The 16,066-nt window shown below is 48.3% G+C and overlaps 1 protein-coding gene across 1 annotated transcript in view; it reads right to left on the bottom strand.

Annotated features, from left to right (window-relative positions):
• The window catches only part of chd6 (chromodomain helicase DNA binding protein 6), a 43,055-nt gene that overhangs the window by 7,809 nt on the left and 19,180 nt on the right, over positions 1 to 16,066 (bottom strand). The window contains exons 14-34 of the mRNA XM_083668316.1: positions 15,235 to 15,378; positions 14,433 to 14,688; positions 13,940 to 14,150; positions 13,473 to 13,668; positions 12,642 to 12,809; positions 11,780 to 11,959; positions 10,616 to 10,726; positions 9,830 to 10,032; positions 8,644 to 8,843; positions 8,016 to 8,175; positions 7,592 to 7,681; positions 7,253 to 7,356; positions 6,969 to 7,098; positions 6,620 to 6,692; positions 6,451 to 6,505; positions 5,926 to 6,217; positions 5,348 to 5,556; positions 2,925 to 5,102; positions 1,897 to 2,042; positions 1,492 to 1,716; positions 773 to 1,342 (exon numbers count right to left, since the gene is read on the bottom strand). Of these exons, the coding sequence (XP_083524442.1) occupies positions 773 to 1,342; positions 1,492 to 1,716; positions 1,897 to 2,042; positions 2,925 to 5,102; positions 5,348 to 5,556; positions 5,926 to 6,217; positions 6,451 to 6,505; positions 6,620 to 6,692; positions 6,969 to 7,098; positions 7,253 to 7,356; positions 7,592 to 7,681; positions 8,016 to 8,175; positions 8,644 to 8,843; positions 9,830 to 10,032; positions 10,616 to 10,726; positions 11,780 to 11,959; positions 12,642 to 12,809; positions 13,473 to 13,668; positions 13,940 to 14,150; positions 14,433 to 14,688; positions 15,235 to 15,378 (5,901 nt within the window). The remainder of the gene's footprint in view (positions 1 to 772; positions 1,343 to 1,491; positions 1,717 to 1,896; positions 2,043 to 2,924; positions 5,103 to 5,347; positions 5,557 to 5,925; positions 6,218 to 6,450; positions 6,506 to 6,619; positions 6,693 to 6,968; positions 7,099 to 7,252; positions 7,357 to 7,591; positions 7,682 to 8,015; positions 8,176 to 8,643; positions 8,844 to 9,829; positions 10,033 to 10,615; positions 10,727 to 11,779; positions 11,960 to 12,641; positions 12,810 to 13,472; positions 13,669 to 13,939; positions 14,151 to 14,432; positions 14,689 to 15,234; positions 15,379 to 16,066) is intronic.

Below are 16,066 nucleotides of genomic sequence, written 5' to 3'. Positions count from 1 at the left end.
TGAAGAGAAACTCCACCCGATTTCCAGAAGTTCATATGCTATTCCTTGCCCTGTTATTAGGGAAAGAAATAACATATGAACTTCTGGAAATTAGGTAGAGTTCCCCTTTAAAAACGATTGATACATCCTCGGGCTAATAATCTCTTCATACTACTAGGGTCAATGTATAACAATCCAGATTTTGCTTCAGCCAAGTAATAAACCACTAAATATTAAACTAGATAATCTCATCTTCTGAACTTTGGAAAGGACACAAACCTTGTTTCTGGTAAGAATCATAATTATAAGGTTGCTGTATAGAACTTTTGGATTGGAAAAAACAAACAAACAAAAGTCAGAAATACTTCAAGTACCTCCTATTAGAAAATATTTCACCAGTGGCCCATTAGAACAACCGACTTGGAAACCCCTCTAGAACATTAGAGTAGAAGTGCATCTAATTTCCAGCTGGGTGATCCCCTACCACTAGGTGTGTTTGATACCATTCCTCATTCTGTTCCATGCAATAGAATTAGCCTGTCTTCCGATTTCTCCCTCCACAAGGGTGGGTACAGGGGCAGGTCAAGAGGAAACATGTTTTATAGTCTTGTCTACATGGGGAATATCCCTATTGTAGGGATGGGTGGATAATCTTAAAATTCAGTTAGCTAATACATTTCCATTCATATTATACATTTTAATGTTTTCTCTCTGAATAACAAACAGCATAACAAGTATACACAATCTGTTTGAAAATCAATAAAATGTAGTAAAAAATCAAAAAAGAACCAACCTGTGATTCGGGGATGTGCAGTCCTCTGCTCTTGACAAATCCCATGTCTGCTGCCTCCACATTTCTCCGCCTCCCTCTCCGCCGACGCATGATGGCATCGTCACGCCTCAGGTTACCGTTGACGATCTGGCCGGTGACGGGGTGGATGAGGCCGGCCTGTAGGATCCCAGCCATGTCCATCCCTACAGAGCCCTGCATAGCTCCCTGCATCGCTTCCTGCACCTGGCCCATGGTAGGCACTTTGTGGGCGCCGGGGTGGACCTGGTGGCTGATGTGGCCGACGGTGGCCGCCTCGCCCCCGATGCTGAGATCCCCGGCCTTGGAGAGGTCCATAGCCGCTTCCTGCCACCCATTGAGCAGCAGTGCCCCGCCCCTGTGTTGCGGGGCGACCACGGGCATCTTCTCCCCTGTGTGGCACTGTTTACTGAGGACCTCCGCATCATACTCGTAGGCACGCCTGCCCCGCTTCAGTTCGGGCAGGTAGGGCGGCGCCACCAGTCTCTCCTGCAAGAGAGGCAAGGATGTCAACCTCCAGCCTCCCCGGCTGCACGCGCCACCTCTTGGCTTGTACTGAATGGGATGGAAATGAAGAAGAATGGAAGAATATTAACAATAGAATGGTGAATAGTAACACAAACATCACAGAGAAAGGACTTCAACAATGATGGTGTGAATCATGGTATGGGACAGAGACTGAATATGGGATGTGGTGAAGTCACCTTGGGCAGGCGAGTGACTGGGGCTGGGATGTTGAAGTTGAGGCTGGGGGAGGGCTGGGCCTGTACCCTGGCTGGGAGGAAGCCTGGTCGCTGGTGGTGGACACTGTTGGGAACACAAGTGTTGGCCAAGGAGCTGGGAGACTCATACTGCTGGCTGGAGGACGGCCACTTCCCCTTCAAGATGGCGTGGCAGATGCTATCCAGGCGGTTTATGATCACCCTGTCCTACACAACAGAATACAAATCACTCAAGAAAAGTTTCAAACACAAGCAGCGAAATGCGCAAATAGACACATTGAAAAGAAAAGTTAAAATGGCTGAGAAGTATCCAACAACTTGCATTGAACACATCATTATTTCCCTAAACGTGCTCTAATCTGTTACCTGCCAAATCTGGTTGGTTACCTTTGGCCACTCGGAGAAGGAATAGAGGGCTTTCTCCTGCAGTAGCTGAGCAATGGTTGGTTCTCTGCCATCCTGCATACTGTCAGGCAGCTCACACATGGACAGAGGTGCTGCAAACCTTGGAGCCTCCACATAACTCTCAACCACTGAAAGTAGGGAAATATGTGGAATAGAATACAATTGTATTAGTACCAATGAGGAGGGGGGGGGGGGAAGTCAGGTTGAGGCTTAAAAGATTTTAACTTTATAAGACATTAGATGAAAAGGCTGGGACAGGGTCAATGTAATTCACGAATGAAATTAAAAACTAAAACATTTGCTGATTTCTTCACAGGGCACTGAGTTCACCATTATATGATAATCTGAACAGTTAATGATTATGCACATGGTACCATTGTAATCCTTGAACATCAAAACATAGGAGTAGACATCAAAATGGCCGCCATTGGCCAACAGGGGGCATTTTTACGATGGCTCCACGTCTGAAACGTGAACTATATAAATAGACGTTTCCCAAATGCACGTTCCACTAACAGAAAATTTAACGATTCACCCAAATGTTTAAGCATATACTCTGGACTGATCAGAATACCTACAAGGAAGTTGATTATAGGCTAATCTTGCATAGCCATACCTCAAAATAACGTTCTCACGCCTCCTTTGGAGGGTCTGGAGAAATTGTTATTAGTTGATTCCATTTGAATGGAACAAGAGGTCACATTTTCATTGGCTTTGAGCAGAAGTGATGGTATCAGTTGGCTGTTCCATTGCCTATTGACTGGGTGAGAGTGTGGCAAGCATGTTACAGGTGTACACCGTTTGCTAACGCACTTCTACCTCAATTTTCCCAGGCTTTCCAAACATAATGTGTATGATGCTAACAGATTCTCAACTGGCGTACTCCTTTTAGGTCGATATCTCTTTGCTGGTTAGGCAATAATATTGACCAGGTCAAAAATATCACCTGGGCCGATAATGGTCCTCCTCCTCCTAAAACACATGAGTAGATAACATGGAGGCTACAATACCTGGAGTTTTGGGCCTCTCCTCCTTGATCTCGTCCTTTACCTCTAGCCCCTCCGGTTGCTCCAGCTTGGGCGTGAGGACTGTGCTGTCAGGCTCCAGGAGCTCAGATTTAAAGTCCACTCCCTCCTCAGGTTTAAAGTCCTCTCCCTCCTCAGGCTTAAAGTCCACTCCCTCCTCTGGCTTAAAGTCCACTCCCTCCTCTGGCTTAAAGTCCACTCCCTCTGGCTTGAAGTCCACTCCCTCTGGCTTGAAGTCCACTCCCTCTGGCTTGAAGTCCACTCCCTCAGACTTGAAGTCCACTCCATCCGGCTTGGTCTCACAGATCTCTGGGTCCAAAGGAAACTCCATCTTAATCTGTGCCACTGTGTCAGCATGGGGGGACAGGGATGGTTCATGGAGCATGGGGAGAGAGAAGGACTTGGTGGGCTCTGTGGAAGTGTGTTCAGTGAATGTGCTTTCTGGTTCAGCGGGCCCTTCGCAGATCCTCTCTGGTTCCATATCATACACTTCCTCTAGTGGCCCTGGGAATGGTCTCTCTGATGTTGGGTCTGTACTAGGCTCTTCTATAGGTTCCGACATTGGTTCCTCAAGAGGACCATGGTTTGACTCCTCCACTAAGAGCTCCTCACCTCTGTCCTCTGGAAGACCCTCACATGGGCTATCTTCAGGCTCTTCCATTGGCCCTTCATGAGCATGTTCCACTGGTCTCTCTAGAGCCGCCTCACACGACTCCTCTAGAGAGTCCAGTGATGTCTCCTCTAGGGACCCCTGGCATGGTTCCTCCTGGGACTTTTCGCATGATTCGGCTGAGCCGTCCAGACTCTGCTCCATCCCCTCAAGACCATGCCCCATTCCCTCCAGGCCCTGACTGTCCCCGGACAGCTCTTCCTTGTCAAACTCAAACACCACACTGCTCTCTGCCCCCTCCCCAGGACTGACCACACTACGGGTCACATCAGAGTCGTTCAGCTTCTCTTCTGGCTGCTCAACGGTGCCAGCCTGGTGGGGGTGGAGGGTCATGTCGGCCAAAGACAGGGGAGGAGGGGGGACATAAGGCGGTGGGGGGCTGGCAGACAGATCAGTCTGATCCCCACTAGGCTCGTCGCTCACTCCTATGTCCTTGAACAGCATGAAGCTGGAGGGGAGCTGTTCAACAGGGTCACTCTGGGAGTGAGAGGAGGAGGAGGGGATACCCAGACAGTCGTCAAGCCCTCTGTCCTCTCCTCCAGTCCCATCACCCGGCTGCTCAGCATCGAGGAACTCAGTCTCCAGGGTGGGTGGGCCCAGGATGGGGTCGGCCTCGTTGAACATGTCATGGGCAGGTCCGGCATGGTCAGCCGTCTCCCAAGGCGCCTGTAGCTGGTCCAGCTCCACCGAGGGGGCCATCAGCCCCGTCTCCTCAGAGGAACCCTGTTCCCCCACCATCACGTCCAGGTCGGCCGCCCCGCCGTTCAGCTCCCCGGCCACACCATACGAGTTGAGCATGCTCTGACCACCTGAGGCCGAGTTGAAGGGGAAGCCGTTAAAGGCCTCCTTTGTGGATTTCCCCCCGTGGAGGGAGTCTGAGGCCAGGCTGTCGTGCTGCAGCGAAGCCAGCTCCAAAGACTCATCCAGGGGGGGGCAGTCCAGGAAGCCCTCCCTGGCCCCGTGCACCATCCCCAGGCTTGGCCCGGGGTCTGTTCCCACCACCTCTGGAGGGTGGGGATGGAGGTGAGGGTTATGAGGTGAAGAGGACGAGGAGGGGGCAGCAGGATGGGAGTGATAGTCTGGAGGTTGGGGCGAGTGGCAGTGGCCCAGCCCAGTGTCGTAGAGGCAGCAGTGGGGGTGTGAGGAGGAGGGTACCATGCCAGGGTGCCCCCCCGGGTAGCCCTGCTGGTTCTCTTTCTGGACATAGTTGCGGTGGGCCTCCAAGAAGGAGAGCTGGGGGTCGTTGAGGATGTAGTAGTCTGTGCGGCTGAGGCCATGACGGGCTGCACCGATGAGGAGGTCACGATCGTGCTTGCCACACTCCCACCAGACGGGCAGGTAGAGGCTGGGGCGGCACAGCTGCAGACGCACGCCCAGGAGGGGGTGGCGCAGGACCTGCTCTCTCACCTTCCTCAGCAACTCGATGCGGTAGAGGGTTCGTGCCGCTCGCTCCTCTGTGATTGGCTCCACAAACAGAGTGTGGTCCAGGGGGCCTGAGAAAGATAGGGGAATAATTTTAGAATTGAATTATTTAAGAAAAACACCATGTTATGAGACTAACCGTGATGAAAGTCTGTTAAATTTTTTAACTATGGGTTAACTTGAATCATATATCTATATATAGATCATATCCAATATACCAATGGTTGGTATATACTGCTGAGCTATGTAACAAAGATTTCCTGAAACTGAATCTGTTACAAGTACAGTCCCTCTCGCTCCCCTATGGTGTAATTACCTTCGTCCTTCCGAGGAGCCAGTCTGCAGGCTGTACGGCACATGGAGACGAAGCTGCTGAAGTATCTCTCCAGACTCTCGTCAGTCTTTCTCTCTAGCCGGGCAAAGGAGCGGAACTGGTTCCAGTCAAAGGCTTTCTTCTCCAGGTCATACACCACGCCAAAGGACGACACCGTGCGGTAGAAATCGGCCTGCTCACGTCGTGTCCACCTAAGTCACGACAACAACACGCAGGCCTGTTCTTACACTTATGACAGAAACACAACAAGCTCTCATGGAAGCAATTCCATTTCTAGACCGCACTCTTTCAGTGCTAACAAACCTTGAAAATAGTGAATTAGCAAAGGCTATGATGATTGTTCCACCAGAGGGGGACGAAATGGAATTGGGCAAAGGATGCATGTTTGTAAGTCGTGGGCCAGAACATGACGAGCACATTCTCGACACAGGGGCTTTACACACTACAGATGCATAACCAGGTAAGCATGGTGCAGCTCAGTAGTGTGAAAAGGGTAGAGCCGGGATAGAACCATAAAGCAAGGTGGCAATTAAGTAAAGAGCAGCGACAACATCACCCACCTGAGTTCTGACATCATCACCCACCTTCTCTGCCACTCCAGGAAGAGAGGGTCAGGCTCAGCTGCCACGGAGCAACGCCTCAGCTCCTCCCCCAGTTGCCACGCCAACTGCCCCTGACCTGCCCCAAACCCGTCCTGTAGCAGGAAGTCATGGCGGAGGGGCTCGCGTCGTGTGAAGCGCTGGTAGGCAGTGATGAGGCGCCGCAGTCGGGCAGTGAGGGCAGGACCTGCGGGCCACATGGGGCGACCTTGCAGCTCCATAACCTCCTGGGCCATCTCAGCTGAGAGAGAGTCTGGGAACAACACAGCAATACTTACATTTCATTCATTCAGTCATTTAAGAATAGGTCACAAACACTAGAAGCTAAGAGAGCATTTCAATGGGCCTTTTTAACTTTGAAACTGACAATCTTTGTGTTGCTAGCACCATTGTATAGGCCCTATTTACTTCAGATTCTCACATTTATACAAACAAAGTTAGCAGGAAATAACTGGGGCAAGCAAACCCTCGGAATGCAACACCCACCTGGAACGATGCAGTCATGCTTTTCTGTTGCATCGTTGCTGGAGCTGGTCTCATCCTTTGGGAAAATAGACCATAAAACATCACACAATAAACATTTCTAGATATCAAAGGACTTAAATCATTTATTTTTAGTTTTTTTGAGTTGAGTCCCTGGAGAGTTCATTCATACCTTGCACTCATCCTTTTCTCCTCCTTCTTCTGGTTTGCTCTCGGTGTCATCTTTGACATCACTTTTACAAGTACTAATGTGAAAAGATGATGAAAAAAATCTAAGACCGGGAATGTAAAAGCAGTTCTCACACCGCAGCGAGTTCGTTCCCCTGGGATTAAGTTTAAAAGAGAACTACAAAAACTTGCCATACCACTTCAACATCAACACATCTACAATGCAGACATTTGTTTCTTGCTCAATGTTTTACACAGCACATAAAACAATAAAGAACATGCATACATATGCCTGCCACTATAATGAAACCCCTGCCCCAGTGTGTGTGTGTGTGTGTGTGTGTGTGTCTTACCTGTCAGTGATGTCAGAGACCACCTCCCCCCCGCCCTGCTCAGCCGACAGAGCCTTGACGTCGGGCATGCCCACGCGCTCCAGGAAACACAGGTCTGGGTCTGCCCGCATGGCATTGTAGCGCTCATACCCTGAGGACACACACACACGCCCGCACACATGCACAGGACAGTGTGTTTGTGAGGCATACATTTACATGTGAAACAAGTCAAACTATCAACTGCTGTGACACTGAAGGTGTGGATTCTCTGGCAGTAGTGATGATGAAAACCCTAGAGTAATTACCGTGTTTGTGCACTCCTATGAGGAGAGACTTGTCAGCCTCCGCATCCCACCAGCCAGCTGGAATCTCTACGTAGTCGATATCCGGGAGCACAACTTCCGGTTTACTGTTCAGACCACAGGCAACATTTCAAGTTAGCAAACGAGTGTGATACACGCACAGACTCTGAGCAAAAAAGCAACGTGAGTGTCTTTAAGTACAGATAAATGCACCAAGAAAAACATGAATTTCAAACTAATTGTTTTAAACTTTCATCGATCCTTTCATTTGTGACATTTGTTTCAACACCTGTGTTATACATAGGACAAGTATCATTGATGGTAGGCCATTTTGAAAGTTACCTGGCAGGGACGCCCTCCAGGGTTTGGGTAGCAGCATCTCCCAGGACCTCTACCTTTAGGTAGTACAGCATCCTTACCCTCAGCAGTACCCTGGGGAGAGCACAGGAACACATCCCACTCCCTAGTTTATTATTGTACACTTGTTTTCTACACACTACATATCCACTTTTTTAGGTAGTACAGCATCCTCACCCCTCTCAACCCAACCCTATTAGTATTAGTCATTTACTATACACCTAAACACTCAGGTAATTCAGCAGCCACGCTGGGTAGGGCTTACAATACACAACCCATTCCCACAGTCTCATCATAATGATTTGTTGTTATTGTAAAAGTATTTGTTCTCTAAATTACATTTACATTATATCAAACAAAAACCATTACTATGCACTAAGTAAACATGTCAATACTGTAAGTGACTGACTTGTTGCAGTGCTGCTTGAGGTGCTTCTTGTAGCTGTCGTCCTGCAGTACCACCTCTGGGTTGCAGTGGACAAGCCAGTCGGCATACTTCAGCTCTGGCTGGCACAGCTGGTTCTTCAGCTTCTTGCCCTTGCGCCCCCTGGGAACCGGTGCTGACAGGCCTGAGGAGGAGAGGTACCATACGTTCACCTCACCATATAGGAGCATTTAGGGACACATATCAAAGCACACAAGGCTGTGGTTTGGCGATATGGCTATAGTTCAGGGCGATATGGCTATAGTTCAGGGCGATATGGCTATAGTTCAGGGCGATATGGCTATAGTTCAGGGCGATATGGCTATAGTTCAGGGCGATATGGCTATAGTTCAGGGCGATATGGCTATAGTTCAGGGCGATATGGCTATAGTTCAGGGCGATATGGCTATAGTAATTTGGAACATTGGACTAGGGCTAAGTGTTGCCTTTTATCTTTGTATTTATTTATAGTGAAACTGCTTTTAACGCTGATAAAAGAACAAAAAAAAAGTGTTGATTTCCCATATTGGCTATACATTTCTGAGTTTGACTACTCTTTCCTTATTTTCAGGTGAGTGAGTTGTAGCACGTGGACATGCAGCAGGCCTCTCACCAGAGTGGTTCTGCAGCGCCTGGTCATGGCCGTCCTTCGTGGGCGTGATGAGGTCCCAGATGAAGCTCTTGATCTTGTCGTCGCCCTTGTAGTGGCGTAGACAGTAAACCAGCAGCGCCCGGCACAGCAGCTCCATGTCGCGCTCTGCCAGGTGCCACTTAAAACGCCCGTGGGTCAGGATGTCCTTCCAACGACCCCAGCTGTGGTGTGTGGGTAGGGTAGGGAGAGTGAGGAGAGAGGAGAGGAGGAAAGAGAGAAGACATGAGTGCAAACCACAGACCAGCCAACTCATCAAGACAAACAGGCAGAATACTAGACCATGAGGCTTAGGTAGTAGAATAGGACATTAAAAGGATTGGTTCAGATTTTTTTTTAACTAAATCTCTTTTTGATGTAAATGGCATGTTGTAGAAGGGTACAGACACTTTTTTGTGATTCTGCTTCGTTTTGAGAAACTCAGCGGCACCAGTGATACCCTCATCAGGCTACATTGGAGGAAATGAGTGCAATCGTGAACAAAAGGCTCCAAAAATGCAGAAATACCTTTTGGAAACTGCAAAGCTCCCAGTTTAGTGATGCAGGTCTTCAGAAATTGAAGAAATTGTGGTGATCCAAACTTTTTCTGCAAAGTTATATTCCATTTTGTTAGACTTGAGCGAGAGAGAAGTGAGGAGGAAACGCAGAAGTGGTGGAAGTATCGCAAGTCCCACAAAATGGAATATAACTGGGGGAACATTTGGATATTCACAATTTCTTATGTACAACATCTGAAGACCTGCATCACTGTACTGTGCTTTGCAGTCTTGAAAAGTATTTCGCCTTTATTCATAGTTGCACGATTGTCCACTTTTCTTCCATTGTAGCCTGATGAGGGTATCGCTGGAGGCGCTAAGTTTATCAAAACCAAGCAAATTCACAAAAAAAGTGCCTATACCCATCTACAACATGCCAATTACATTGAGATTTGGTTCAATAAATCCAAACTTATCCTTTAAGTGAGGATAATGGAGAACTTAACATTGAAATAGCCTAATGTCTTTGAGATACAATGTGTTAGTGTTGTACTCTGGTATAGTAAGCGGTTAAGGTCTGGGCCATTTAAGTAGCAATAGAGTAGTTCAAAAATACTTCTTATAAAGAATGATGTTGTGACTCAAGGTGTGACTTTGAGCGTGTCGAGTCTTACCCGAATATGAGCAGGTTCTTCTCCACGCGGAAGCACTCTGCACGGAGGTAGCGCCTGTTCCTCTCACTGAGGCGGCGGGTGCGGCAGGGCCTCTCCTCTGAGTCGCTGTCCAGCTCAGAGAACTCCATCAGCTCGTCATCTTCGAACGAGTTGTAGTGGCGAGTCTGCTTTCTCACACGAGGAGTGTCAATCACCAAGCTCTCCTGTTAGAGAGAAAGGGAGGTTTAGTCACACACACACACACACACACACACTTTTGAACACACAGCATACATACACGTATAACATTAACACACACTACAAATGCAACACACAAAAACTGTGTACCCCACATAAACTCAGCTCTGATATTGAAATTGCATGTACTCTCTCAAAACACACAGTACAGGACAATCACACAGTCTCTCTCTCTCTCTCCCTCACACACACAGGATTAATTCAGCTACACACGTTCCTCCCTCTGCTTCGCATGCAGTTTCTTTCTCTTTTTTTCTTTTTTCTCTCTTTCTCTCTCATTAATGCAACCCATCTGTTGGGGCTGGGTGAAGGAGCAGTGCCAGATATCTAAACCGTTTCACCAGGCCTGTTCCCGCTCCTCGCTCCCCTTCTTCTCTAGCCGCATTCTCCACGCCTCCTTTGATCTGCCGCGACATACGGGGGAGAGAGACCACAAATCCCTGGAGCTGCTCCAACAGCAGGTAGTGGTACTAACCTAGTCAGGGTTCACCAGTCCCCACCACAGGGAGCCTAATCCTCCTCCCCCCCCCCCCCCCCGTCCCCTTTTACCTTCTCTGCCTTGGAGTCGATCTCTAGCTCGGCTATCTTGGCCCACTTGGCCCAGAAGTTGGGATCGTCCAGGGAAATGTCAGTTCTGTTTCCAGAAGACACAAAGCTGGCCTAGACAGTGACAGGAGGGAAGAGAAAGGACAAGGACACACACACACATTTACATTTATGGCATTTAGCAGTCAACAAATACATTTGTTTAAGTAAGTGAATCATCTATCCATCAGTCATCATAAGAAAAAGTAATCTATGGTAGCACCAGGGGCTATTGGCAGTCACAATGCTAGAAGAAGAGAGGAGACTTGTACAGGGGGGTAGTGGGGATAAAGAGGTCTTTAGGAGGGACAGTTAAGATGTAGCCTGAAGAGATGTGTCTTCAATCTACAGCGGAAGATAGGTAGTGACTCTGCAGTCATGACAGCAGTGGGAAGCTTGTTCCACCAGGATTCAGTGAAAAGCCATGACCGAGTAGCGCGGCTGCTGCGTCCACATAGAGGTGGCGGTGCCAGGCGACCAGCCGAGGTGGAAGAGCAGAGTGATTGGGCAGGGGTTTGGGGGCTGACCATTGCTTGCAAGTAGGGAGGGACTGTTCTCTTTGCCGCCCGGTAGGCGAGCACCAGGGTCTTGAATCTGATGCGAGCTGTCACCAGGAGCCAGTGAAGGGTGCGAAGGAGGGGAGTGACATGGGAGAATTTGGGGAGATTGAACACCAGACGGGCAGCAGCATTCTGCATGAGCTGCAGAGGCCTGATGGTGGAGGCAGAGAGAGACCGGCCTCAGACACACACACACACGTGCATCAGCTGGACTGACTCCACACAAGTAACATACACTGGGACGTGTTGAGAAAGCTGACAGGGTATGAAATCAGATATTAGTGAACTTGCTCCATCTTCCCCTCCCCCATCACCGTGACTGGACAGCAGGATAAACTCAACATGGGGAGGCTGGAGAACAGAACTGTCATCCGTAGTTGTACAATTTCAGACTGTTGACAATACAGGGTAAAAGGTACAGCGGTAAGGGGTTACAGGTGAGATGCATATGTTATGGATAAAGGGAAAGCGGGGAACAGGTGACGGTAGGCAAAGGTGGAGCCCTTGCCCTCTGATTGGATGGTGACGGTCTGGGTGTTAGGGATAGGGGTTAAAGGGGAGGGGTTACCTTGGCGAAGGTGGAGCCTTTGCCCTCTGATTGGATGGTGATGGTCTGCGTGCGTCTCTGGAGGATCTGGTCGATGTCTTCCTCACAGAACTTTGATCCCTCGTCTTCCTCATCCATCAGGGCACCATACGCCCCCTTCCTCAGGAGATCCTCCAACTCCAGCTTAGACAGCTGCTGCGCCTTTGGGAAACGCCCCACCATTAGCCATTTAACCAACCGCAGCCCCCACAACCCCCCCTCACAGAACAACAGAGCCACACCCATAGCCCTCACTTGACTTCAGCTGGCCTCTCAATGCTGATTTAATTTGGTAAAGGACCTCTCTGAATGAGAAACAGCTGAGGACCAAATACTACTCATATTTGGAATGGTTCTGTGGGAATGTTGAAAAAAAAACAAAGAGTGGCAAGAAATAATGTTGGTGTATTGCTTTGTATTGTATTTGTGTAATGTGTATTGTATGTAATGTGTTTTTCACCTTCCGTCAGTTGTTCAATCACAAATAAAATATTTAAGAAATGATTTTAATATAAACAAAAGATGGAAGTGGATGAAATTAAGAAATGCCTTCGCAAAACATCTTGGTAGATGTGATCCTGACAACCATGTGTGATTTTGTGGAATTGAAAAACTACTGACTACAACAGCTCATCTCTACAGCTCTGCTCTCAAGCACCCCAGATATCCAAGGTCAAGTTTATTAGGATACTCACATGGCTATTTACATTAAAAGGTAGGCAGGTCCTGTAGCTAATCCAATACAGTGCGGAAGCAGGCTGATACATACATACATACATAATAGTCATAACAGTTATTCCTTGATTTGTATTATTTTTCATGGAGCAGGGTCAGGGTCACTCACCCCACCGTTGAGGCTGCCCTTGCGGTTGATGTCCTGCAGCACAGCCTTGTCCAGGCCCAGCTTCAGACTGGCCTTGTCAAACATCTCCCTCTCGTACGAGTTCCTGGTGATCAGTCTGTACACCTTCACCGCTTTGCTCTGGCCAATCCGGTGGCAGCGAGCTTGGGCCTGGTGGGCAGGAACAGACACAACACAAGTACACTGAGAATATGGGTCAAGAACAGAATAGCTCACCAAAATCTCATGATATATAAGTCATCTTATTTTTTTATTGATCCATTTCATTGGGTAATTTTCTCTCTATTTCAAGTAATTGTATTACTTCAGGAGGTAGACTATGGGCAGAACGTGACTGCAGCCAATGATAAGGCTATTATTTCAGGGCTGAACTAGAGCCAACAAAGGCTTATATCTAGCCTAGCACCAGACCATGTGGTACAATAGCGTGCTATGTACACTACATGGTCTGTGAAAGAGTCTTCTTCTCTTTCACTGAACCCTGAAATATTCAGCTCAGATTTTCAAGCGGAACATGCTCATTGGTTAGTTGTGGGATGAGTCCTTGACCTGCAGTGTATATAGGTTCAATTTGAGAAGGGAGTAATCCAACCAGCAAAGCACAGTCCCTTCATTATCTATGCATTGTGTCAACTTTTTCAAGGAGGGTACCAAGACTATTATTCCACTATCAATGGCTGAATAGTACAGTTTCTGGATAGGGCTATCCAAGCTATCATGTTACTAACATATGTATCAGATTATGAAATATGGGCGAGTGTGACCCCATCCCTATAAATTTCATCACTGCTTCAGTCCTCTCCCTCTTCTCACCTGCAGGTCGTTCTGTGGGTTCCAGTCCGAGTCAAAGATGATGCAGGTGTCTGCCGCGGTCAGGTTGATGCCGAGCCCCCCAGCGCGAGTACACAGTAGGAAGACAAAGCGGTCCGAGTCAACCTTACAGAACCTGTCTATGGCCGCCTGACGAAGGTTCCCCCGCACCCTTCCGTCGATACGCTCGTATGTGTACCTGGAAACACACACGCACAGATGAGCTAACAGACCCACAGCCCCCAGCCTCCAGCCCTCTTCCTCAGTCCTAGCTCTCTCCACCAGTTCACCAGGCCCAGCACACTCCCCCAGCTCTGTGCACCCAACCCCTGGCTCCAATCCTAGCCATGCTAGTAACATTCATCCACTCCCCTAGCCCCAGGCCTCTCCCCTAGCCCCAGGCCTCTCCCCTAGCCCCAGGCCTCTCGACCAGCTCCAGCCCTCTCCACCAACTCCAACCCTGGCCTCACCTCCTCTGGATGAGGTAGTCTTCCAGAATGTCCAGGCAGCGGACCATCTGGGAGAAGACCAGCACCTTGTGTCCTCCAGCGATCAACTTGGGCAGCAGCTTGTCTATCAGCACCAGCTTGCCCGCAGCCTGGATCATGGCCTGCAGCTGGAAGTCCCAGGCGTCTGGACTGTGGGTCTTTCTGAAGCTCTCCAAAATCTTCTCCTCTGCACCTGGACAGCACAACAATAGGAAGGAGGGGGGGAGCAAGCTGCTTAACATATGTTGTGGAGAGTGTTACGAGAGTCAGAGAAAATGGGTGTGCAGACATTTTCATAATGCTACTTAGAACCATTAGGCACAAACTTAACTGCATGCAAATAGGAGGAACTCTGGAAGTTGTGGTGACATACATATTAATTAATTTAGCTGTGTTTGGATGTGTGTGTGTGCATGTGTGTGTGTTTGGTATGCATTCGTGTGTGCATACATAAGTGTGCGCACACACATCTCACCTGTGATCAAGTAGGGGTGGTTGCAGCACTTCCTCAGCTCCATCATGGTGTTAATGAGGTTGGGCATGTTGTGCTGGTTGGCCCCCTTGGCCAGGAAGGTGAAGTTCTTCTCCAGGATGGCGCGGTAGTACTTCTTCTGCATGTTGGTCAGCTCCACCTCGATGATGGTCTCCTCCTTGGGTGCCAGGTTCTTTTCCACGTCGTCCTTCAGACGCCGCAGCATCATGGGCTTGAGGATGGCCTGCAGCTTTTTCACCTGGGGGGAGGAGAGGAGGGTGGGGTTCTGAGGTCTGTACATTGGGTTAGGGTTGGAATAAGAGCTAGGGGTCCATTGGCCATCACAAAAACTTTCCTCGATCCCCCAAAACCAACCCCTAGCCCCTATTCCCCATTGCGCTTGTAAAGAAAGGAACTGAGAAGATTTGGTTGGTATAAGAATTATGGTCAACAGCTCCAAATTAACTACTGATAGACAAGGATGTGGAAATATTGCCTTATTTTTGACAGGTGTAAAATGTTGCTTACACCTGTCCAATCTCTAAAAGTACATAGGAGGATGGGGCGCTTAGTGGCATAGCACACTAATGCGCATACCACATAATCGCAAGGTTCCTGGTTAGATTCCGACCCTCTTGCATGTCATCTCTCCTCTCTCTCCCCCATCCTTCCTGTCAATCTCTGTCTCTATCCCAATGAAGCAGAAATGCCCTAAAAACATATTTAAAAAATAAATAAATAAAGATGCATAGGAGGTATGGGAGATGGGGTTGGTATGGCGCTGGCCATCAGAGAGGAGACTGACCTGTTCCTCGGTCTTGAGGTCTCCAAACTCATCCAGGAAGAGGCTCTCGGAGGGGAACTGTAGGGGCTCCAGGAAGTTGAGCAGACTGAAGAGTTCCTCCACAGAGTTCTGCAGCGGAGTGCCAGTTAGCAGAACCTTGTGTTCCTACAGGGAAAACAATGGAACAGTTCATAATAGAAGAACTACTCACCACACACAGTTACTATGTCAATGTTCCACTCAGTAGGACTCTTCTTACGGCAACATTCTGAGGGTGATGGAAAAGGGTTATAATGCATAATAATTGTGTCTAAGAGTTTGTTTTCTACACTTTGTCCAGGTAAGTTTGAGAACTCTGGTGGAGAAGAGGGGAGTTAAAGTAAACTACATTTCAAGTCAATACATTTTTAGAAAATTCATTTATGAAATTTTGTTCAATTTCAATCAAATAAATTCGATTGGATGAGCCAGCTGGAAGATGGGGGTGATGTGATTAGTTGGCCATACATCACATCATTTTAACTCAACAGGTATCCCCCTCTCGACTCTGACTGGTCAATTTTCTTCTCTTCGATACAAATGACTGCAGCACATTTTGACTGACCAGGGGTCAGTTTCCTGAAAGCTTCGTAGTGTAAAGAACCCACGTGAAATCTGCATGATATCTGGCTCCCTGGTGACCAGACAAGGCAATCCTCTGTGTGTGAAAGAACGAAATTGGTTAAATGAAGAATTTTGCTGGTCTAGAAGAGTCTAGAGAGTGGGCCTGGATTTTTAAAAAGAGATACGGTATAGTATACTTTAGCTAGGAAGCTTTCAGGAAACTGACGAAAGCTCTGCTACAGACAAGCGG

The sequence above is a fragment of the Argentina silus genome, assembly GCF_951799395.1.
Source record: "Argentina silus genome assembly, chromosome: 4".
Lineage (NCBI taxonomy): Eukaryota > Metazoa > Chordata > Actinopteri > Argentiniformes > Argentinidae > Argentina > Argentina silus.
Note: the sequence above shows the minus strand (reverse complement) of the source record. Positions and strands in the feature narration are given on the sequence as shown.